This window comes from Balaenoptera physalus, assembly GCF_965194825.1.
Source record: "Balaenoptera physalus genome assembly, chromosome: 19".
Classification (NCBI taxonomy): Eukaryota; Metazoa; Chordata; class Mammalia; order Artiodactyla; family Balaenopteridae; genus Balaenoptera; species Balaenoptera physalus.
Genome location: NC_138900.1, coordinates 11,131,858 through 11,156,427, shown reverse-complemented (window position 1 = coordinate 11,156,427; position 24,570 = coordinate 11,131,858). Strand labels below are relative to the sequence as shown.

Sequence of the window (24,570 nt, the reverse complement as noted above, 5' to 3'; positions counted from 1 at the left end):
ATGGAATCTAAAAAAGCGGTACTGATGAACCTAGTGGCAGGGCAGGGATAAAGACACAGACGTAGAGAATGGACTTGAGGACACAGTGGGGGGAAGGGGAAGCTGGGATGAAGTGAGAGAGTAGCATTGACATATATACACTACCAAATGTAAAATGGATGGCTAGTGGGAAGCTGCTGCATAGCACAGGGAGATCAGCTCGGTGCTTTGTGACGACCTAGAGGGGTGGGATAGGGAGGGTGGGAGGGAGGCTCGAGAGGGAGGGGTTATGGGGATATATGTGTCCTTATAGCTGATTCACTTTGTTGTACAACAGAAACTAACACAACATTGTAAAGCAATTATACTCCAATAAAGATATTAAAAAAATCCTTTTTTTTCAGGAACACTTGGGACTTTATTCTGAACTTGTAATAGGAAAGGAATTTTATCTTCTTCCCTAATACTATATCCATTAACTGTTCATCTATTTTTACCTACCATTTCAGATCAGAAAAAAAGTCTGTCAGAAGAAACTACAGCTATTTTGGTTCAGAACTGCCAACTGCAACAGGCCCTGCCTAGGAAATGGAAACCTGGTTTTGTATATTTAGAATATTTTAAAACACAATGATCACTCTTAAAAATAAAACAAGTAGTTTTCTGATTGACTATAATTACGTAGTCTCAAACAGGTTCCTTGCCTTGTCTGACCTATAAGCTAGGACATCTGATTACCTAATTCTGGGCTCTGCTCTAATCTATCTGCCTCTACCCGTGGGAAGTTATTTCTTTAATACAGGGTTTTCAAAGTTATTTACTCAAGTTCTCTTAACATCATGAAGACTGGAAGCCTACCTCAGCCACTCCCAGACTGGCTGTTACTTTGATTTCTTCTTTCTTTTTCAAAGTTATGCTGATTTGCAGTCTTTCCCAGAAAACATCTTTGATTCATCATAAAACGTCCAAATCTTTTGGCAGATAAATTGCAAGTCTTTTTCTGCATATTAAATTTGATTCTCCAAGAAGATGTAATAACACTATTCTATTTTATAGGTAACAAAACTGGATTATTGTCACTCACTATCAAAACACACAGTCACAATTTCCAGGCATATATAGTGGTTGGTAGTCAGATAATCAAACTAACATGCCAAGCTAAATAACACTGTACTGTTTTTCAATCCCAGCTGGACAGTGTTCCACTTTCACAATTACCATGGTATGCACACAAAAGAAAAGCCTATCAGAAAAAACATCTTACAAATATTGTCATCTTCGGTTACTGACATTAACAGAAATACACAGACACAGACCTCCTCAAGTCTCAGTCCCACAGAGACCTTCTCACAGGTCTCCATGGTCACAATATCCATTCACGACCACTTATTGTTGCTTTCCAACAGTAGCATATAACCTCTGATACAAACCGCCTTACACCTAAGGAAACAAAGATTCACATTTGCAGAAACTATCCCATGAAAATAAACAAGTCTACACAGGGTTCCAGACACCGAATCGGACCCACAAGGGCACCCAAAACAAGACACATTCATCTTTTCAACTGCCAGACCCTGCTCCAGTCTCTCGTGCCCAGGTAAGCTCGTGACCCCACTCAGGGTCATTCTCACGGACTTTACCCAGGATGCCCCCGCTCACTGAGGCCTAAGTCCCTGGTCAAGCGCCCCTCCCTCTCCCCCCTCCCCCCGCTCTGGACTCCAGAATGCGTTTCTCAGCCTTCGCTGAGAACTTCTTAATTCGCCCACAGCCATGCTAAAGACTACTGAGTCACTAGGCTCGACCAAGAGTCGAACTACTCCTTCCAGCTAAGACCAGAGATTCTGGTGGGCTTTGGAAAAGGCGCCTCTGATAGGCGGAGCCGAGTTGCATGCTGGGAGCATTCTGAAGGTCCAGGTTCCCAGCTTCTGGGGATTCGCCTGCCGCGAACTACATTTCCCAGAAGTCTCAGGGCACAGGACCTCTCGGGGCAGGGCGAGATTGCCTGCGGAGAGCGCCTGGAAACGCCGGGCTCCGAGCTTCAGAGGATGTTCCGGCTCTTATTTCCCATGAGCCTCTGGGCCCAAACTAACCTCCGTTTATGGGTCCCTTTCCGGTGTTTTCGAGGTTTTTGGACTCTGCGCGGTGAGTTGGTCGCGTCCGTGGAAGTGATCAGCGCCGGGTGAGGGTGGGAGGGCTCAGCGGACTTCGCCAGAGCTTTGTCGGAGACAGCAGTGCGTGTGGGGGTGACGCTGGGAGGCGCTCGAGGTGAGAAGGCCCGGGCAGCGGATAGGGCGAGTCGTGTCCGGAGCCTCAAGCCTGTGTGTGAACGAGAGGCTGAGAAGGTTGGTGTGTGACAGACGGCGTGACAGGGCCGGGGTGTGTCTCCCTAACGGTGTGTGCGATTGGGAATGTGTGACGGGGTCATGAAGTGCGTGGCCTTGTTTGTAGGTGTGGTTTGCTTGGGCGGGATGCTCTAGGTTCCTTCTAGACTCTCTTAGGGGCTGCCAGAGTTAAGTGACCGCTAGAAAAGAATTCCAGGACTAAGCCCTAGAATGTACGTTTCCAGTAAGAAGGTACAGATCTAGTCTTGGGATGAAAATTTCACATCTGGACGTGTCCTCGTGACAGGCTCCTGGAAAGACATGATTGGGGAGGACCCACAGGTAGGATTCCTAGAAAAGTCACCTCCTTGGGGGCCCAGCTACCTGTTTCAGCTCCACTACAAACAGACCTCTGTCCCCAAGAATTGCTGTCAACTCAACTCCAGTTTCCCTTTGAATTCCGTTTGTGTATGTGTGGATGAAGGCAGATGTGGCCCCTGGAGGGTGTTTTGTTTTGTTTTGTTTTTAGTTAGGTTTGTCTGTGTTCCAAGAAATACTGGTGTCTCGTGATTTCTCCCCACCCCCTCCTGCTGCCCCTAACGCCCACCCCCCCCCAACCCTAGTTGCTGCTGGGTTTCTAAGAAGGACCCTGAGAAGGACAGAATTGTGGCATATTTAGAAATCAAGGGTCAGGTGAATTTGTGTTTCTTTTTTATTCATAGTTATTTTTGTTTTTAGATCATGACACTATTTGCTTTCCTTGACCAGAAATATCTTGACTATTTGTCAAGACACTTGACTAGTAATGTCTATCTTGGGTCTTCCTTCTGGTCAATGACCCATCATGCTGGTGCCTCCCTCTTCCCAGAGGCCCCCTATTGTCCTTTTCCTCAGTCAGTAGCCATCTGTTCATATGGCAGATTGTTCAAATCCTACAGGACATTTTCCCTTTCTAAGCAATTTTTTTTTTTTTTTGGTCCTACCGCGTGGCACGCCGGATGCTAGTTCGCCGACCAGGGGTGGAACCCGCCCCTCCCCCGTGCAGTGGAAGGGCGGAGTCTTAACACTGGACCGCCAGGGAAGTCCCTAAGCATTCTGGTGGTATAGAAGCACACCTTCTCCAGGAGGTGGGCTGGAGGTGGGATGTTAGGGCTTTATTTTAGACTATGATTACTTGAGGAGATTAGCATTTAGGTGGTATCGAATACAAATTAGTTTTTATCTGCTCCACACTCATGGTTTTCAAAGCAAGGCAAGGTAGGAGGGGATTGGTTATTTCAGGTAGTAAATTACAATGTTGTGAGGCTTTCAGGGGTGGCAGTGTGATTGAGCTTTGAGCATGGTGTTGCCGAGTCCAAGCTCAAACTGCTTGCCCCAGGACAGGCCGCTAAATCGAGAGACGAGTTGTTGGGGCAAGGAATAGCGACTTTATTCAGAAAGCCAGCAGACGGAGAAGACGGTGGGCTCATGTCCCAAAGAAGCATCTGGCCTGAATTAGAATTCAGGCGTCTTTTATACTGAAAGGGAAGGGAGTGAAGCCAGACATTTCCTGGTTTCTGTCAGCCTCTGGAGGGGATGTGTTAATTTTTTCCTCCCTGTAGGCATTCATAGGTGGATCTGGTCAGGATATTTCCTGTGAGCTAAACAAAGGTATTTTAGCTTAATGCTCATTACCTGGGGGGTTTAGGCAGGGTTCCCAGAGATGGGCCATTATGTATAATTTAAGCTTATAGGCAACATCCCTTTAGTGATTAACTTGTAATAGAACATAAAGGTTCTTCCCTATTACAGTAGTGGTTTGCAGTTTGTACCCACAAGGGCAGAGACTTTCAGATAATATTTAGGTAGAAATCTGCAGCACTGCTAAACATGAGTTATTTCAGGTCCAATTCTGTGCGGGTTGTGAGAGGTAGTACTGTGCTGTGGTTGAGAGTAAGGCTCTGCATCTAGAGCATCTGGATCCAGCTCTACCTGTTACTTGCTGTGTGAGTGTAGATAAACGACTCAGGCTCTCTGTGCCATGTCTGCAAAATTGGAACAAAGTAATACCTACCTAATGGAGTTATAATGATGTAAGTTGAGTTCATATGTGTAAAGCTCCATAGAACAGTGCCTGCCCCATGATACAGGCTTAGTAAATATTAAGATTTGCTGTTATGTGGTGATTCTGGATCATTCCACATCAACTTTTTATAGATCAAAATATGAAGAGAAATAAAATGATTGTGGTGGGTGCTTGCGAGTTTGAAAAAGTTACCAGGGGCTCAAATGGTCTAGAACAGGAAATCTTAACCTAAGGTCTTCTTATTCCATTTATAAGCAACCAGGTGATCACAGATCCCTTGAAATAGAGACAGAATTTTTGTAAATATTTGTAAATTAATTTTCTAAGTGGACAGAGTGTCTCTAATTTCATGAGATTACTGAGTATGCGTGACCCCAAAAAGATCTAGCTCCATTTGTCTGGAATAAAATTATAATAGCTTGGAAGGAGCTTTTACAAATTTAGCATCCAATGAAATGGAAACAGTTAAGTAAATGCAGTATACCATTTGATGGAATAATATGCACCTAATAAACATTATGTTTATAAAGAATCAAAAGAAGGGAAAATGTAAATGATAAAATATCAAGCAATAGTTATAGTTATGAACAGAAGTACTTAAGAATATTATGAGTTATATATGGATCCCATCCAATAAGAGAGAGTTTTGAAAGACATTTTTCAAGGATTGTATCCAAATGTTTTAAATTGACCATTCAGTGAAGAATTAGAGAGGTGTAGCCACACTTGTTAAGTATCTACTCTGTACCAAATATTGTTCTGTTTATATGCATATATTTCCTTGCTGTGACTTTGAAGGGGACTTACATAATTCATGTTCATTCACAGGAGGATCTTGACAGTGAAAGTGTCTCGCTGTAGTGAGGAGCTACAGCTACAAGATGTTGAAGAGCTGGTAGGTGTCATTTGTTTCAGACCCACCGATTTTCAGTGTTGGGCCTGTTTGCTCAGTTTTCCTAATGACTGAATTCCCTGTCACTCAGTTTTTTACATTTGGAAATATCTTTATTTTTCTGATTATGGAGTTAATGCAGGTTTGTTGCAAAAAATTCAGCAATCCAGGGAATGTGTAGAGAAGGAAGTTAAAATTATATCCTGTGGAGTTAATCATCCCTAATATTTTCATGTATTTTTATTCAGTTGCTTAAGACAGGACAGGATCACTTAAGCACACCTGATCTAAAGCTGCTTTTTCCTTCTGCAGCTCTGGCTTTTCTGGACTCTGTGCTTCACCAGTAGAGGAACCCTATGGAGCATTAATTAGTTCCTGCAATTCTAGAACCATGACTGATGTAAGTTGGTATTTCTCGCTCCTTGAAGTGTTGTGATTTTTAGGTCACGTGAATCTTTTCCTGAATTAACCCTAAAGCTTTCTACTTAACAGAACCCCATCCCTGAACCTGCTTCTCAGTTCCTTCTGTTCCAGTAAAGGATGATGCCAAATAGCCCAGCATCCTCCCTCTGTGCCTTTTCCAATCAGTGCCATCATATTCATTGAGCACATTACTCAACATCTCCTGCGGTTCAGTCTTCCATCAAGAGCAGTGAAGGAATGGAGTCCTTTTAGGGAAATATTTGAGTGTATGTCAAAGAATAATGTAAAGAGATATAGAGAACAATCAGCTCGCTTTTATTTGTATACAAGGAAAACCAACAGTAGATTGAGTTCATCTTTCAAAGGCACGAAGAGGATTCATAGAAGAAGGAAAGAGGAGAGAATGAAAGACTGCAGACATTTGGAAAGCAACAGTTTCCCTCTTTCAAGCTAAGATGCTGATTAGCTCATGTCCTATCTAGAAAAAGATGGCTGAAGTTCCCCCAATAGTTTTTCTTTTTCAGGCTAAGATACAGCTAGCAAAGAAGTCAGTCAGGATACTCTGCCCTTAGCCAGCTGGATGGCCACCCACGAGAACAGTTTCAGTAGTCTGTGTATTCTCTGGAAGAGCTTTAGTGTTTAACTGGACGTATCCATGGCAGGCTGTCTTGGGTCTTGCCTTTTGTTATCACTTCCATCTTTGTTCGGCCAGGGCTGCCCCATTTCCCTTATCAGAATTTCTCATTCCCAAGACAGGTCTGCGATGTGATGAGTTAGTGATGAGGGTCCCTTTGGACCACACAGGAAAACATGGAACTTCTTCACAGACCTGAGTTTTCCAGAAAGACAAGATGGAATTTGGGATTTCTTCGTCTTAGCCTCAGTTTGTATGAGATCACATGCTTTGCAAGGTTTTAGGATTAGAGCGGGGAGTGAGTGGTTCTTTCCAGGGACTCCCTTATCAGTAAACACCGGTGTCAAAGTCTGTTTAGTTATTGACCAGGATGTGACATCTGTGTTGTGTCTGATGTCCTCTATCAATATCCTCCAACTCAGGAACAAGGAATGTGTTAAGCAACAGGTGGTTGATGTTACCATGTAAAAAGATGATCCAGATTCTTAAGTACTGGCTGATGATAGACTCCTAGAATTAAGAAAATCTTAGAAGTTTTGTTCAACCTAAATGTATAATAGTTATTAATCTCATATATCCATATGATGAACTGAATTGCAGCTGATAAAAACATTTTACATATTCGATTCATCATTATAAGAAAAAATGCTGATGATATAATCTCACAGCATGGTTCACTTGAGGCTTAATGATAATCCTTAATTTAATTGAAGTCATTTTTCTAAAATAAGAGATTTTATAGTACATTTGGAAAAAAAGTTTTCGTGTTTTTTTGGTATTTCTTAAAGGGAAGAGATGGTGTAGCAGTTCACATTTATAAAGAATTTATGAGAATTCCCTGGTGACGCACTGGTTAAGAATCCACCTGCCAATGCAGGGGACATGGGTTCGGGCCCTGGTCCAGGAAGATCCCACATGCCGCGGAGCAACTAAGCCCGTGTGCCACAACTACTGAGCCTGCACTCTAGAGCCCACGAGCCACAACTGCTGAAGCCCGTGTGCCTAGAGCCCTTGCTCCACAACAGGAGAAGTCACTGCAATGAGAAGCCCATGCACCACAACGAAGAGTAGCCCCCGCTTGCCACAACTAGAGAAAGCCCGCGCAGCAACGAAGACCCAACGCAGCCATAAATAAATAAATAAATAAATAAATAAATAAGAATTTATGAAGCAGTCACTTAGCGGGTTGTATGTATGTATACACACCCGTAAATGCCCCCATCCTCTTCCCCCAACACTATTTTTATTTAATAGAAGAGAAACATTATTTTATGCATTATCAGACAGGTCTGGATAGCTGAGTTACCTCACAGTATCCAGGAAGTTCTTTCTGCTGTAATAGGTTTCTTCTAGAACATGTAGACACTCTGCTTTAGTCATACTAATTTCTTTACTTTTCCCTACCCATACGTCTCATAGGCTTCCAGCCGACTTGATTGTTATATTTTCCTCTTCTTATAGTTTATGCTTCATACTCCTCTTTTTTCCTCTTGGAAATAGTTTCTAAATTTCTTTAATTTCACAAGTAATGTGTGGGTTTTTGGTTTTAGGGCTTGGTGACATTCAGGGATGTGGCCGTCGACTTCTCTCAGGAGGAGTGGGAATTCCTGGACCCTGCTCAGAAGGACTTGTACGTGGATGTGATGTTGGAGAACTATAGCAACTTGGTCTCACTGGGTAAGTTCATCTGCCTGAATTAGTTTAGAATCTCCTCTCTGGAACATCAGCTTTCTGCACTAGGAATTACAGGGCTGTCTTTGAAGAAACCAGGTGAATTTCTCCTCTGTGTTCTCAAAGGAATGTTTTGGTATTTGTTGGCTTAGAAATGGGTTCATTGAGCACCTCGATCGTCCCATCCCTCAGTGAGCTTCAACCTTCCTCTGGCCCTTCCTGTAATGGCCTCTCTTCTTTAATGACCAAGGAGCTGGATTTGCATTATGGAGTGTTTATTTCATAACCACTGTCAAAGAAACCAGATTTCATACTGTGCTTAGCTTCAACATTTCTATAGATGATCTGTGTCCTTGCTACTCAAAGTGTGGTTCTTTTGTATTAGGAACCATAGAAAGGCCAGAGCAGAGTTAGTGAAGGAGAGAATACCAAGAAGTGAGTCAGGGAGACAGGCAGGGCCCAGGTGACAGGCAGCATTGTTGGTTTTGGAGAAGAATGTGGAATGTTCTCTTAGTGGTTAGAAGCCATGATTTGCTTTATGTGGGGTTTTAATTTTTTTATTGTTAAGTATTACACAAATACCTATCATCAGCTTCTTCCGGGGCTTGTTAGAGAAACTTTTTTTTTTTAATTAATTAATTTATTTATTTATTTTTGGCTGCATTAGGTCTTCGTTGCTATGTGTGGGCTTTCTCTATTTGCATCAAGAGGAGGCTACTCTTCGTTGCGGTGCGCGGGCTTCTCCTTGCAGTGGCTTCTCTTGTTGCGGAGCCTGGGCTCTAGGTGCGCGGGCTTCAGTAGTTGTGGCATGCGGGCTCAGTAGTTGAGGCTTGCGGGCTCTAGAGCGCAGGCTCAGTAGTTGTGGCGCACGGGCTTAGTTGCTCCGCAGCATGTGGGATCTTCCTGGACCAGAGATCGAACCCATGTCCCCTGCACTGGCAGGCGGATTGTTTTTTTTTTTTTTCATATCTTTATTGGAGTATGATTGCTTTACAATGTTGCATTAGTTTCTGTTATACAACAAAGTGAATCAGCTATAAGTATACATATCCCCTCCCTCTTGAGCCTCCCTCCCATCCTCCCTGTCCCACCCCTCTAGGTCGTCACAAAGCACGGAGCTGATCTCCCTGTGCTGTGCAGCAGCTTCCCACTAGCCATTCATTTTATATTTGGTAGTGTGTATATGTCAGTGCTACTCTCTCACTTCATCCCAGCCCCCACCCCCCTACCCCCCTCCCCCCTCCCCGGCCCCGTGTCCTCAAGTCTGTTCTCTAAGTCTGCGTCTTTATTCGGCAGGTGGATTCTTAACCACTGCACCACCAGGGAAGTCCCTGGGGCTTGTTAGAAATGCAGCTCGTGGAGTCCTACCCCAGAGCTGCAGAACAGAATCTACATTTACACAAGATCCCCAGGTGATTTTTATGCATACTAAAAAATCGCTGCCCTTTGTATATTCTGACCCATGTATGGGGAGTACAGCTAGAAACAGGATCCTGACATACTCTGGCTTTCAGAAGAGCCTGTCCACTTTATGTAGCAGTGGATTGAATGAACAGAAATTCATACTAAGTGAATACGTTCCTTTACTTCCAACATATTTGAAGTTGAAAGTTACAATCTGTGAACTTTGCACTTTACAAAGTTAAATCCTACACTAAGTTAAATCCTAGAAATGTCTCACAAAACTTGTTTCCACTTAAGCAAAATAACAACAGTAACAATAATAATGGTAATAGTTAACATTGTGCTTACTATAAACCAGGCCCTGTTCTAAGTAGAGCAAATACATGAACTTATTTAACTTTTACAACATCCCCATGAGGTAGGTACTATTTTTAACCCTTTTTATAGATGAGATTACTGAGGCACATACAGTTTAAGTGCCCTCCCAAGGTCACACAGCTGGTGGGGATGCAGTGGCAACAACTGAACCTAGGAAGTCTGGCTCCAGAATCTGTGTTCTTAACCACTGTGTTCTGTTTGCTCTAAAGAGATAGAACCTGAATGAGTCTAAAACAAGATTATTTTCCTACTTATATGATCTCATGTTCTTCATTCCCACCATCCTTCTCTTCTCTAAAGTCTTCATCAATATTATTTTCACCTTTACTTTATTGCAAATTTAACCAAATGTTTTGGCCTTATAATTAAAAAAAACCCACAACAAAACCCTTACACCATTTGGCATTTCTTTTCTTGCAAACAGACACTCCATTTCTAAGCCAGATATGATGACATTATTGGAGCAAGGAAAAGAGCCCTGGGTAGTTGAGGGGTGGGTAGGGTACAAGAAGTCGGATCCCAGGAAGGCAAAGGCAGGAGGGAACCATCAGTGCAGGAACAACCTCACAGGTCACAGAGGAGGAGAAGGGGGAACAGCTGGGATGGTGTTTGGAAACTCCTTATGAAGGACCAAGGCCTGTGGAGTGAAGGCCCAACACCTGGGAGGAGATAGAGATCTCAGTTTGAGCTACAAAAGGAACTTCATCTTCATCTCATTTCCCAGGCTCCTTGTTTTTCTTCTTATAATTCCCTCCCATTTCAGTGAGGAAAGTGTTCTTTTTTGTTCCCAATGGAACCATTTTACTTACATGTTGGATGCAGCTGCTTTCCAGCTCTTTTGCATTTGTGTGTGTATGTGAATGAATATACATACTCATTCATAAATTCTTCAAACATTTGGAGTGCCTACTCCTAGCCAGGCATTGTACTGGGCACTATTAATACAATCAGGAACAAGATTGATAACTTGCTCATTCTCATGCACTTTATGTAGTTGAGGAGAAACATAAAATAAGTACACAGGTAGATAAATAGTATCATGTAATGAAACATGTTGTTCAGGAGAGGCAAACAGCATAAGAGAATAGAAAATGATGAGAATTGATAGGGCCAATTCAGATAAGATGGTCAGGGAAAGCTTTCTTGAATAGAGACATGAAACCTGGGATCAAGTTATATGAATACCTGGGGGAGGAATACATCAATCACAGTGAACGGCAAAGGCCCTAAGGTTGGTAAGGAACTTTATTGGAAGAACTCTAAGAAGGCCAGGGTAGAGTTAGTAAAGGAGCATGTGCTAAGAATTTGGGCCACAGAGATAGGCAAGGGCTAGATAGTATACAGTTTTGGGGTTTTTGTCTTAAGAATATATATATTTTTAGATTATATTCCATTATAGGTTATTACAAGATACTGAATATAGTTCCTTATGCTGTACAGTAAATCCTTGTTGTTTATTCTGTGTATAGTAGTTTGTATCTGTTAATCCGATACTCCTAATTTATTCCCCCCCCTCACTTTCCCCTTTGGTAACCATAAGTTTGTTTTCTATGTCTGTGAGTCTGCTTCTGTTTTGTATATAGATGCATTTGTACTATTTCTTAGATTCCACATATAAGTGATATCATATAATATTTGTCTTCCTCTGACTTACTTCACTTAGTATGATATTCTCTAGGTCCATCCATGTTGCTGCAAATGGCAATATTTCATTCTTTTTTATGGCCGAGTAATATTCCATTGTGTATATACACCACATCTTTTAAAACGAATTGTCTATTGATGGGCACTTGGGTTGTTTCCATGCCTTGGCTATTGTAAATAGTGCCACTATAAACACTGGGGTGCACATATCTTTCCGAATTGGAGTTTTCATCTTTTTGGAATATATGCCCAGGAATGGGATTGCTGGATCATATGGTAGCTCTATTTTTAGTTTTTTAAGAAACCTCCATACTGTTTTCCATAGTAAGTGCACCAATTTATATTCCTACCAACACTGTATGAGGGTTCCCTTTTCGCCACACCCTCTCCAGCATTTATTATTTGTAGACTTTTTGATGGTGGCCATTCTGACCAGTGTGAGGTGATACCTCATTGCAGTTTTGATTTGCATTTCTCTAGTACTTACTGACGTTGAGCATCCTTTCATGTGCCTGTTGGCCATCTGTATGTCTTCTTTGGAAAAATGTCTATTTAGGTCTTCTGCCTATTTTTTGATTGGGTTGTTTGTTTTTTTGATACTGATTTGTATGAGCTGTTTGTGTATTTTGGAAATTAACCCCTGTTGGTCGCATCATTTGCAAATATTTTCTCCCACTCTGTATGTTGTCTTTTCATTTTGTTGATGATTTCTTTTGTTATGCAAAAGCTTTTAAGTTTGATTAGGTCCCAGTTGTTTATTTTTGCTTTTATTTCTCTTGCCTTGGGAGACTGGTCTAAGAAAATACTTCCACGATTTATGTCCAAGAATGTTTTGCCTGTTTCTCTTCTAGGAGTTTTATGGTGTCATGTCTTAATATTTACGTCTTTAAACCATTTTGTATATGGTGTGAGGGAGTGTTCTGATTTCATTGATTTACATGTAGCTGTTCTGCTTTCCCAACACCACTTGTTGAAGAGACTGTCTTTTTTTCATTGTATGTCTTGCCTCCTTTGTCGTAGATTAATTGACCGTAGATGTATGGGTTTATTTCAGGGCTCTCTATTCTGTTGCATTGATCAATATGTCTGTTTTTGTGCTAATACCATGCTGTTTTGATTATTGTAGCTTTGTAATATTGTCTGAAGTCTGGAAGAGTTATGCCTCCAGCTTTTTTTCCTCTCAGGATTACTTTTTCAATTCTGTGTCTTTTGTGGTTCTATATAAATTTTAGGATTATTTGTTCTAGTTCTGTGAAAAATGAGACAAACAACAATGAAAACACAACCTTACAAATCTATGGGATGCACCAAAGCAGTTCTAAGAAGTTCACAGTGATAAAGGCCTTCCTCAAAATATAAGAAAAATTTCAAATAAACAACCTAACCCACCACCTAAAAGAATTAGAAAAAGAAGAACAAACAAAACCCAAAGTCAGCAGAAGGAAGGACATAATAAAGATCAGAGAAGAAATAAATAAAAAAGAGATCAAAACAACAATAGAAAAGGTCAAAACCAGGAGCTGGTTTTTTGAAAAGATAAACAAAATCGACAAACCTCTAGCCAGGCTCACCAAGAAGAAAAGAGATAGAACCCAAATAAACGAAATAAGAAATGAAAGAGGAGAAATAACAACCAATACCATGAAAATACAAAAAACCATAAGAGAATACTATGAACAGTTATATGCCAACAAATTGGACAACCTAGAAGAAATGGACAAGTTTCTAGAAACATACAGCCTGCCAAAACTGAATCAAGAAGAAACAGATAATTTGAAGAGACTGATCACTAGAAATGAAATAGGATCTGTAATTAAAAAAAACTCCATGCAAACAAAAAGTCCAGGACTGGATGGCTTCTCTGGGGGATTATACTAAACATACAAAGAAGAACTTCTACCTATCCTTCTCAAACTACTCCAAAAGATTGAAGAGGGAATGCTTCCAAATTCATTCTATAAAGCCATCATCACCCTGATACCAAAACCAGACAAAGACACTACAAACAAAGAAGATTACAGGCCAATATCACTGATGAATATAGATGCAAAAATTCTCAACGAAATATTAGCAAACTGAATCTAACAATACATAAAAATGATCATACTCCATGATCAGTTGGATTCGTTCCAGGGTCACAAGGCTGGTTCAACATATGCAAATCAGTCACTGTGATACATACACCACATTAACAAAAGAAAAGAGAAAAACCACATGATTATCTGAATAGACACAGAAAAAGCATCTGATAAAATTCAACATCCATTCGTGATAAAAACTCTCACTAAAGTGGCTATAGAGGGAACATATCTCAACATAATAAAAGCCATTTACAACAAACCCACAGCCAACATATCAATAGTATTCAGTGGTGAAAAGCTGAAAACCTTCTCACTAACTTCAGGAACAAGACAAGGGTGCCCACTCCCACCACTTCTATTCAACAAAGTATTGGAAGTCCTAGCCACAGAATTCAGACAAGAAAAAGAAATAAAAGGTATCTAAATTGGAAGGGAAGAGGTAAAATTGTCACTATTTGCAAATGACATGATACTCCATATAAAGAACCGTAAAGACTTCACACAAAAACTATCAGAACTAAAAAATAAATTCAGCAAGGTAGCAGGATGCAAGATTAGTATACAGAAATCTGTTTCATTTCTTTATACTAACAGTGAAATACCAGAAAGTAAAAAAAAAAAAAAATCCATTTAAAATCATGTCCAAAAAAAAGTACCTAGGAATAAACTTAACCAAGGAGGTGAAAGACCTATATGCTGAAAACTATAAAACATTGATAAAGGAAATTAAAAATGATTCAAAGAAATGGAAAGATATCCCATGTTCTTGGATTACAAGAATTAATGTCATTAACATGACCATACTACCCAAAGCAATCTATAGATTTAATGCATTCCCTATCAAAATACCCATTTCTTGTTACTTCTGAAGATTCCAGCCCTGTTATTTTGTACAGCGTTCTTCAGTTTGGGTTTGTCTGCTCTTTCCTCATGATTAGATTTGGATTATGCATCTTTGGCAGGAGTATCACAGAACTGACGGTGTGTTCTCCTTGCATTCTGTCAGGTGGAGCAAATGATTTGTCATTACTGATGATGCTTACTTTGAGCAGGTGATTATGGTAGTGTCCACTGGCCTCCTCCCTGTAAAGTTAATCTTTTTTCCTTTAATGAGCCTTTTGTGAGGAGGAACTTTGAGGCTATTAAGTATTGTATTCCTCTTCAAACTTTCAACTTATTCATATGTTGGATTTCTAGTCCGTGGGTTGTAATCTGTTCTTCCCATTATTTATTTTGAAGCTGGTTCTGGATTTGACCAGTGGGAATTCTCTCAACAGTGGTTTCTGTGTCCTTTGGCAGGTCTCCATCACACTTAGAGCACCTCCTTATTTTCTGCCCAACACCATGTTCCAGGCTCATCTTGCACTTTCCCTGCTCCAGCCCTAAAGTCAGCCATTTCTTCAAGGTGCCCTGGTTCCTTTTAGTTGAGAATGCTATTTAGAAGCCAAAATCTGGGTACTAGATTTGCTCACTGCTGCTGGGGGATGGCTGTCCCTTGGCTCTGTCAGTGGACAGAGTAGGGAATATGTTTATATGCATAAATACGTATACATGCACACACATTTACATCTATAGATTGAAACCATGAGTTCATACAGATATCTCCAATTCCATTTCAACACTACAGGTTTCATTTCAGCTTATTCCCTTTCCATATTTCTAACTCCCTTTTCTGACAGTGAAAAACTTGGGTTCCATTATCCTTAATGTATTTATTGTCAACCCTTGAACAACATGGGTTTGAACTATTCAGGTCCACTTATATGCAGATTATTTTTCAATAAATATACAGTTGACCCTTCATTTCCATGCATTCTGCATCTGTGGAAAAGGAGGGCCGATTACGGGACTTAGCATCCTCAGGTATCCGAGGTGGGTTCTGGAACCAATCCCCCAAGGATCCTGGGAGACAACTGTACTTATTTGATCAAACTCTCTATGTGTAACCAGTCTTCTATTATCACCACCACCACCACCACCACCTTGTTCATGTGATTGCCTGTCTCATCCCACTTGGGCTGTGACAACCCATGCCAGGTCACTCACACACAGACACTTGTCCTTACCCTGCTTGCATTCTGACTTCTGACATAGGACAACCCTTTTATACTGAAACCCTCCTCATGCTGGTTGACCTTTAGTACCCTGCTCTGGGGCTTCATTTTATTAAATCTTGACCCTTGAGGATACATTTTTAGAATATTCTGTGTGATGAAATGGGAAGTCTCCATTAAGCTCTTTTGCTGTATACTAAGGTGCAGTGGTTGCCTTGAGGGAAACCACCTGTGCCGATGTTTGAATTGTGAGTTAAACTAGCTGCTTTTTTCATGGAACACAGTTTTGTTTTTGTTTTGTTTTTTTTTTCCCTTGGAAGAATGAGACAAACTATGGTTCTTTAGGCTTGGGTATTTGGAAAACATTTTCTTGTAAATGAGCCTGTCACTTTAAGAACAACTAAAACTATTTGTTGCCAATGATAAAATTCAAACTTTTAAGTAAAAATTAGAATTGTGTGAAGCTTGTATCTATTATGTTGAGCTTTACAGCTTCCCAATAAATAAAAAAATTTCTGGTGAGGTGATATTATTAATGTGATTTTTTGATATCGTGTAATGAAATATGTCAACATTTCAAAGATCTGCATAACTCAGTGAACTACTGTTTTTCAGATAACCAGTACATAGTACAAAATTATGCTTGGATAAAAAATCATCCAAAGTGCAATGAATTTTAATGTAACATAGTATGAAAAGTTCACCAGTATGGTTGCATATTCCACATTGGAACTAATCTTTAAGAAACCACCACGTCTCAATTTTTACTGTAGTATCAAAGAATAACACCCACAATTACCTGAGCAGGTTCATAGACTATTCTGCTATTTTACAATTACACATCTGTGGGAGACTGGATTTTCTTCATATCCTTCAACCAAAATAGCATTGCTACAGATTGAATGCAAAAGCAGATGTGAGAATCCAGTTGTCTTCTGTTAAACCAGATATTAAAGAGATTTGCAGAAGATTAAAAAAATAATTCATTAATTTTTTGGTTTGGGAAAATTTAATTATTTAATGTTATTTGTTAACATTTAATGATTTATTGTGACTTTAAAATGAATTAATAAATCTTTAAATTTCTATTTTAATTTCTAATATGGTAAATGTCAAAAGATATAACTCACATAAACAAAACCTCTTTTGGGTCCTCAGTGCTTTTTTTTTTTTAAACATCTAAAAAGAAGTTAAACCTGTATTCATTTACTAACACTGTTAAGCATTACACAGAAACATTCAAGTCCAAGTAATTATAATACAAGCCCAATTCAAATTTATTGAACTATTTGTTGATGCTAAGTTGTACAAAACTGTACTCCTTTTAGTTGACATTTGGTCATCTCAAAGTAGTTGTAATATTAGGTTAGTCAATTTAAATACTGTGGCTTCCTTTTGGATATACACACAGTCTTTACACCCAAATGTAAATGTATACAAAGCAATAAGACATTGTTCAATAAAATAGCAATAGTTAGTGCAGTTTAGTCCTGTGCAGTTTTATTCATGATTAAAATTATTTCCCACAATCACATCCACAGTACTCATCCACCATTTAATAACTCAACCAAAATATTATACAGTCACCAATAGGCAAAAATACTAGATTTGTATATTTTGTATTTCAAATATACTTACGCATGTGCAAGCAAGGGATTTACCAATATTTAAGAGTATAAGAGATACTGAGACCAGAAATTTTGAGAACTACTGCTCCAGGGTGTGGTTCTTACTTTCAATATATGTCCTTTGAGAGGCCTCAAATAAATGCTTGGGGGTGTTCACTGAGGTCTTTCCATTCAGGTTGGGTTAGCACTCCAGTGTACAACCTCTAGAATCTCTGAGAGTACCCCAGTCACATTGTGGAGAGGCACCTTGTGGATGCATAATGACATTCGGTTACAGATCCAAGGGAGAATCCCTGTATAGATTACCGGAACTTCTTTGCATGACTTCTTTCTCTGATAAATCTTGAACCACAAATTCCAGTCACCTTAGCAGCCCTGAACTCAGATCCTAATATCCTTTGCCCGGTGACTTGACTAGTGGAAGGGCACATTTGGTTTAAGAGACCATTTACACAGGAAGATGAGGGACTTGTTAAAGTGATCTTTGTGGAATCCTCCAGAAAACTGTCATATCAGAACGTTAATATCACAAGAACTGAAAAATCAAAGCTGAGTTTGTTGTTGGACAGGGGAGAGGCTTGTGCTTAGGAATTCAGTAGGTCTCCTGATTGAGTTCACTTATGGGTATTCTTTTCAATTTGTCTTTATTTCTACTATAAAGAGCTTTTTTTCTGGTAAAGGCAATAAAATGTATGGTTTTCTTGTTTTCTTTCAGATTTGGAGTCAACATATGAGGCCAAAAATACATTTGCAAAAAAGGACATTTTTGAAATAAATTTTCCCCAACAGGAGATAAAGGAAAGAAGTAAAACCCTTGGCTTTGAGGCATTCCTTTTCAAAAATAATTGGAAGTGTAAGAGAAGATTTGAGGGCCTCCAGGGACATCAAGAGGGATACTTCAGTCAAATGATAATCAGCTATGAAAAAGTGCCCACTTACAGAAAACGTAAATCTCTTACTGCACATCAAAAAATTCATAATCAAGAGAAACCCTACGTTTGTAAGGAATGTGGGAAGGCTTGTAGTCATGGCTCAAAACTTGTTCAACATGAGAGAATTCATATGGCTGAAAAACATTTTGAATGTAAAGAATGTGGGAAAGACTTTTTAAGTGCCTATCAACTCACTGTGCATCAGAGATTTCATACTGGTGAGAAACCTTATGAATGTAAGGAATGTGGGAAGACCTTTAGTTGGGGATCAAGCCTTGTTAAACATGAGAGAATTCATACTGGCGAGAAGCCCTATGAATGTAAAGAATGTGGGAAGGCCTTCAGTCGTGGCTATCACCTTACTCAACATCAGAAAATTCATATTGGTGTGAAATCTTATGAATGTAAAGAATGTGGAAAGGCCTTTTTTTGGGGCTCAAGCCTTGCTAAACATGAGATAATTCATACAGGTGAGAAACCTTATAAATGTAAAGAATGTGGGAAGGCCTTCAGTCGTGGCTATCAACTTACTCAGCATCATAAAATCCACACTGGTAAGAAACCTTATGTATGTAAAATATGTGGAAAGGCTTTTTGTTGGGGCTATCAACTTACTCGACATCAGTTATTTCATACTGGCAAGAAACCCTATGAATGTAAGGAATGTGGGAAGACTTTTAATTGTGGCTCAAGTCTGGTTCAACATGAGAGAATCCATACTGGTGAGAAACCCTATGAATGTAAAGAATGTGGAAAGGCCTTTAGTCGAGGCTATCACCTTACTCAACATCAGAAAATCCATACTGGTGAGAAACCCTTTGAATGTAAAGAATGTGGGAAGGCCTTTAGTTGGGGTTCAAGCCTTGTTAAACATGAGAGAATTCATACTGGTGAGAAATCCTATGAATGTAAAGAATGTGGAAAAGCCTTTGGTAGTGGCTATCAACTTACTCGACATCAGATATTTCATACTGGCAAGAAACCCTATGAATGTAAGGAATGTGGGAAGACTTTTAATTGTGGCTCAAGTCTGGTTCAACATGAGAGAATCCATACTGGTGAGAAACCCTATGAATGTAAAGAATGTGGAAAGGCCTTTAGTCGTGGCTATCACCTTACTCAACATCAGAAAATCCATACTGGTGAGAAACCTTTTAAATGTAAGGAATGTGGGAAGGCCTTTAGTTGGGGTTCAAGCCTTGTTAAACATGAGAGAGTTCATACTGGTGAGAAATCCTATGAATGTAAAGACTGTGGGAAGGCCTTTGGTAGTGGCTATCAACTTCGTGTTCATCAGAGATTTCATACTGGCAAGAAACCTTATCAATGTAAGGAATTTGGAAAGACATTTACTTGTGGCTCAAGCCATGTTCAACATGAAAGAACTAATAATAGTGATAAACCCTACAAATATAAAGAATGTGGGGAAGCCTTTATATGGACAGCTTACTCAAATAAGACAGTTGATGCTGGTGAAACTTTATGATTGAAGAGATGTGAAAGAACATATTTTTGTGTGTGTACAGACAACTTACTTAACATGAGGAGAAGTCTTACTCTTGAGAAACCTTATGAATGTAGGGAATGTGCAAAAGCCTTACCTGTGTATGGACAATTCACTTGATACCAGAAAATTCATACTACTGAGAAATATTTTGAAAATGAGGAATATGAAAAGGCCTTTAGACTTCTGTATGATCTTATTGAACATCTATACTGATGTGAAGCCATTTAAATGTAGGGAATGTGTAAAGATCTTTATTTAATTCATGGTACAAAGTCTCATAAACATTGGAAAAATGCTTATTACTCTTTAAGGGAAGGATGTAAATTTAATTTGGTTCTTGCCCTGCATATCAGAGAATTCATACTGCTGGGAAATCCTGTGAATTTAAGGAATGTGGGAAGACTTGTAGACATGGTAAACATCTTAGAGTACATCAGGGAATTCATCCAAATGAGAAATCCTTTGAATTAGAATTGTAGGAAGGCTTTTAGACAAGTGCTACTCAAACTATTGGCCAGAGACTTTTTGCCAGTTCACAGAATTGTTACCTGTCAATCATGGGATAAATGCAGAAAGTGAGAGTGTCTGGAAACTTTGATAGCAATTTGATTTTGCCATAACATCATTATATTTTACAAAAGTATCAGTCGATGAATGATTGGAAATTAAAAACAAAAAGTTTGTCCTATCCTAGATAATTTGAGAGACAGCATTCACACTTTTTAAAACATGAGACAAGTCACAATGTGACTTAATTAGAAGAAGAAATCCCTCCCTTGTTTCCTCCCTAATTAAAGTAGCAGAATATTCATTCCATAGGAAGATTTGGCTAATGTGGGAATCACAATTTTCTTCTGCCCATAAGAGCATAGAGAATTTATACCAGATATGTTGATTTAGTGAATGAATAGAAGCTTTCCAACACTATTCAATCTTTGTTAAACTTCAGCAAACTCTTCCTAGAGAATAACCCTGTTAATATCACAAATGTAGGAAACACCTTATCCATGGCAGAAACCATACTTATTTTTATCACCATTCTACCTCCTTATTGTGGGATGTTGGGCAAACTGCTTATCCCCTCTGGGCATCATGTTTAAAATGCTGGTGATGGTAGCTCTGTAATAGTGCTGTTGTAGAGATTGGATGGATGTAGTATGGGTCAAATCCTTGGAAGAGTATCTAGTATGTAGCCTGTGCTCAATACATACTATTGTTCTTATTATCATCATCATAAATATTACTACTGGCGAAGTCTTAGGAGAGGAATGCCCATTTCGTATAATGAATTTAGAAAAGCTTCCCATAACCACTCATCCATTTGAATTTCAGGTGGTTCATTCTGGATAAAAGATCTAGTAAAATGTAAAGAATTTGAGAGGATTTTTATTCATAATTTATCCCTTAAGCTGTATCAAAAATTAAGACTAAAAAGAAACATTTTGGATTTAGTAAGTGTTAAGATGTTGGGATTATACCTGGAGAAGAATCAGAGAGAGATGTGAAGCAATTTGCTGTAATGAATCCCAACAGACAAGTAATGATTAAAATTCTCCACTCACTTTTTGAGGTAAATTAGAAATTAAAGAGAACAAAAAGAAAACTGTCCATTTTGGAATTCTTTACCAAAACTTTATTATGATCATTTTTTAGACATTCAGAAAAATTTAAAGAACAGTATAATGAACATCCATCTACTCTCTACATAGAATCAAGAATTCTAAACATTTGGCCATTTTTGCTTTCTGAATATACACACATGGCATTTGGTTGTCATGTCTCTAGATTTTAGTCTTGAATAGACTTTTTGAAGATTTCAGGAAAGCTATTTTATAGAATGCCATACATTCTAGATTTTGTTTGTTCTCTCATAGTGAAATTTAATTTGTACCTCTATCCTTCATATCTCTCATAAAATCAAGTTAGAGCTAGAGGATTAAATATTTTCCACCAGAACAATTCATAGGAGGTGACATGTACTTTTTATTGAAAGACATCATAAGCAATTAATATCCATTTTTCCCACTATCACCAGTGCTATGTTTGATCATTTGATTAAGATGGTGACTGCTGGACTTCCCTGGTGGTGCAGTGGTTAAGAATCTGCCTGCCAATGCAGGGGACATGGGTTCGATCCCTGGTCCAGGAAGATCCCACATGCCGCAGAGCAACTAAGCCCGTGCACCACAACTACTGAGCCCATGCGCCCCAACTGCTGAAGTCCATGTGCCTAGAGCCCGTGCTTCGCAACAAGAGAAGCCACTGCAATGAGAAGCCTGCACACCGCAACGAAGAGTAGCCCTTGTTCACTGCAACTGAAGAAAGCCTGCATGCAGCAATGAAGACCCAATGCAGCCAAAAATAAAATAAAAATAAAAATAAATAATAATTAAAAAAAAAAGATGGTGACTGCTAGAGTTCTCCATTATAAGGATCCATTATACAACTAGTAGAATTAGTGAACCTTGGTCAGCTACTTTTGGGAATGTATAATCATATGTATGTATAAGTTCTGAATCAAAGAGAAAATTGAAACAATTAGAGATTTTGCAGAAAACAATGAAATGATTGTATATTGGAGCTTGTAGGATGTCCCTGAAGCTGTACTCAGTGGGAAAGTAATACCATTGTTAATATGTCTTGGAGGAACCAAGATGCATCTGGCCCACATGGAGGGCCAGAACTATACCTTGTTTTCCCCAGTATCTACATGGTTCCTGTCGCACTGAACTAAGAAGCTAGAAAAATAACAAATCCTAAACCAAAATACAGAAGCAATCAATATAGCTAAAATTTGAGATTAATGATTAGGAATTAAAGCAATAGTCTTCGATCATTATACCTCTGTGAAAAGTCCACTAACCTCAACTAGACTTTGATAAATCTGAACAAAGAAAAATCAAGAAAATTGGCAACATTGTAGAATAATGAATAAGAAAGGAGATATAATTATAGATATGGAGTTTTTTTTTTTAAATTTAAGGCAATACAATGTATTTAAACCTATTTGGACCAATAAACAAAGGAAAAGGCTGAAAAAATTGGTCCAGGATCTCCCTTTTATAAACAACACTTGGAAATTGTCATCTCCTTAGGTAAAAATTTCAAGATGAAAATAGCTAAAAATTTTACTAACTCATCTTACCTGGATAACATAAATCTAGTAACAAAACTAAATGGAGATAGCCTCTAAAAAGCAAAAGCTAGATTAACTGAATTTAGGTAAATGTAAAAATTCTAATTAAATATCAGCAAGCAGAATCCAAATGTACAATGTAAGACTGTGCAATAGAAAATATATGGGATATCCAGACCCAAAATTTTCTGGTTTAAATGGAAATATAAGCTAACTGACCAAAAATTGAATCAGCAAAAGTGTAATTTATTCTGATAGTTTATCTTAGACTTATGACTTTTAGAGTAGGAAATCACACACAGCGACTTAATTCTAAGATGAATTTTAATATTTGGAAATCAGAATGCATCTCAAAGTTGGTGGTGTCTCACATTCATTTTCATCTGGGTGGCTGTCGTGATTTAGTGCTAGCATCAAAGCATATTAGTTACAATGAAATAAAAGTGTTTATATACTTACAGAATTCAACCCTTTAAAAATTACTGATTTCCAAATATCAGTTACATCAAAACTGCATTGACAAATGTCTGTGGTTCATCTTGGTCATTGTTTTAATCTGCACCCTACCTCTATGTCCATTTTGTGCAGGTAGGCTATCCGTGATGTCACTGTATAGTCGTTGACCGGCTAGTGGTTGACAGCATTATTCCACATAATTGCAATTTTAATCATCCAGTGTAACACAAAGAATACTTTTGAGTGTTTTAATAGACTAAAGCATTACCAGTCAGTATTTTACTCCTCCTGGGTGCCATATTTGCATGTTAACTAGGAGATGTGGAGATGGTGCCTCGTCCCACCAAGCATTTCTGAAATTGTCTCAAAGATCACCAGTACTTAAAAATACTTGAAAAACAAGGGGAATTCTCTGGTTAAAGAAGCTTATGAAGCAGCATCTTCTAAATCCCCCTTAGGGAACGACCAAAAGCACCTTATCAGCTTATCAAAAGACAAAAGAGTAGTGAAGAAAATTGTTCAACTTTGTTTAAATTGGTATATCTCAAACTGTACTATGGAAATACCAATTCTCATGACTTATCAACATCTTAGGGATGTGAAACTGCATTGGGAAATGCTGCCATAACTAAAAGAGAGTCTGTAAAGTTGGAAATTTCAGTCACCAAGTCTGATTGTTAGCTGACAGGATGACAGTTAACATCATGCTCTCAAACAGTTGCCTTCTAACATTTTCTCTTATTTGTGAGTAAAAATCTTTTTGTATCTCAGTAGGCATGGCTCCTGAGTTTTATCAAATGCCATTTCATTATCCCTTTCTGCAGTGGTGTAGTATTTAATTTGTTAATGTGATAATTTATACTGACAGACCCTTTGACTTCTTCCCATTCCTGTATATACCCAGGTGAGCCACTGGTGTGTGTGTGTGCGTGCACGCGTGTCTGTTTTGTATGCACTGCTTGATTTCATTTGCTACTATTTTATTTAGAATTTTTACATCTCATGAGTGAGACTGATAATTGTCTTTTAAAATGTATTTTTGTATGTTTTGTATTGTGATTACCTGTTCTTTAAAATTGCAGGACTGTATTGGGTTGTTTTGTTTTGAATTGGAGACCCTTAATCACTTTTCTAGTTTCATCTGTTGATTTGCTTGTTTTCAAATTTCTACTTAGGACACAACAGTTTCTCTGCCCAGCACAGTTCCTCTAAGGAGATCCACATAAAAGCAGCATTCCAACACTGCCTCTCATTGAAAATCCTTCATTATGTGTTCTTGGGTGTGCTGTGTTGGGAAGTCAGAGCTCCTTATGACAATACTTGTCCATATCTTTCAGAGCATACATGTACACATTTCTTTCTCTA

General features: G+C 38.9%; 1 protein-coding gene across 6 annotated transcripts; it reads left to right on the top strand.

Annotated features, from left to right (window-relative positions):
• Nucleotides 1-99: 99 nt before the first annotated feature.
• On the top strand, nucleotides 100-23,973 carry ZNF283 (zinc finger protein 283). Of its 6 annotated transcripts, none has more exons than XM_082438719.1 (5): nucleotides 100-1,576; nucleotides 5,194-5,260; nucleotides 5,570-5,657; nucleotides 7,865-7,991; nucleotides 17,890-23,973. In XM_082438719.1, the coding sequence occupies exons 2-5, from the start codon at nucleotides 5,247-5,249 to the stop codon at nucleotides 19,590-19,592; spliced, it is 1,932 nt and encodes a 643-aa protein (XP_082294845.1). In that variant the 5' UTR covers nucleotides 100-1,576; nucleotides 5,194-5,246; the 3' UTR covers nucleotides 19,593-23,973. The 6 variants fall into 6 exon arrangements, with proteins under 6 accessions (XP_082294845.1, XP_082294843.1, XP_082294844.1 ...); XM_082438717.1 differs by lacking the exon at nucleotides 100-1,576 and adding an exon at nucleotides 1,640-2,121; XM_082438718.1 differs by lacking the exon at nucleotides 100-1,576 and adding an exon at nucleotides 2,133-2,244.
• The last annotated feature ends 597 nt before the right edge of the window (nucleotides 23,974-24,570 follow it).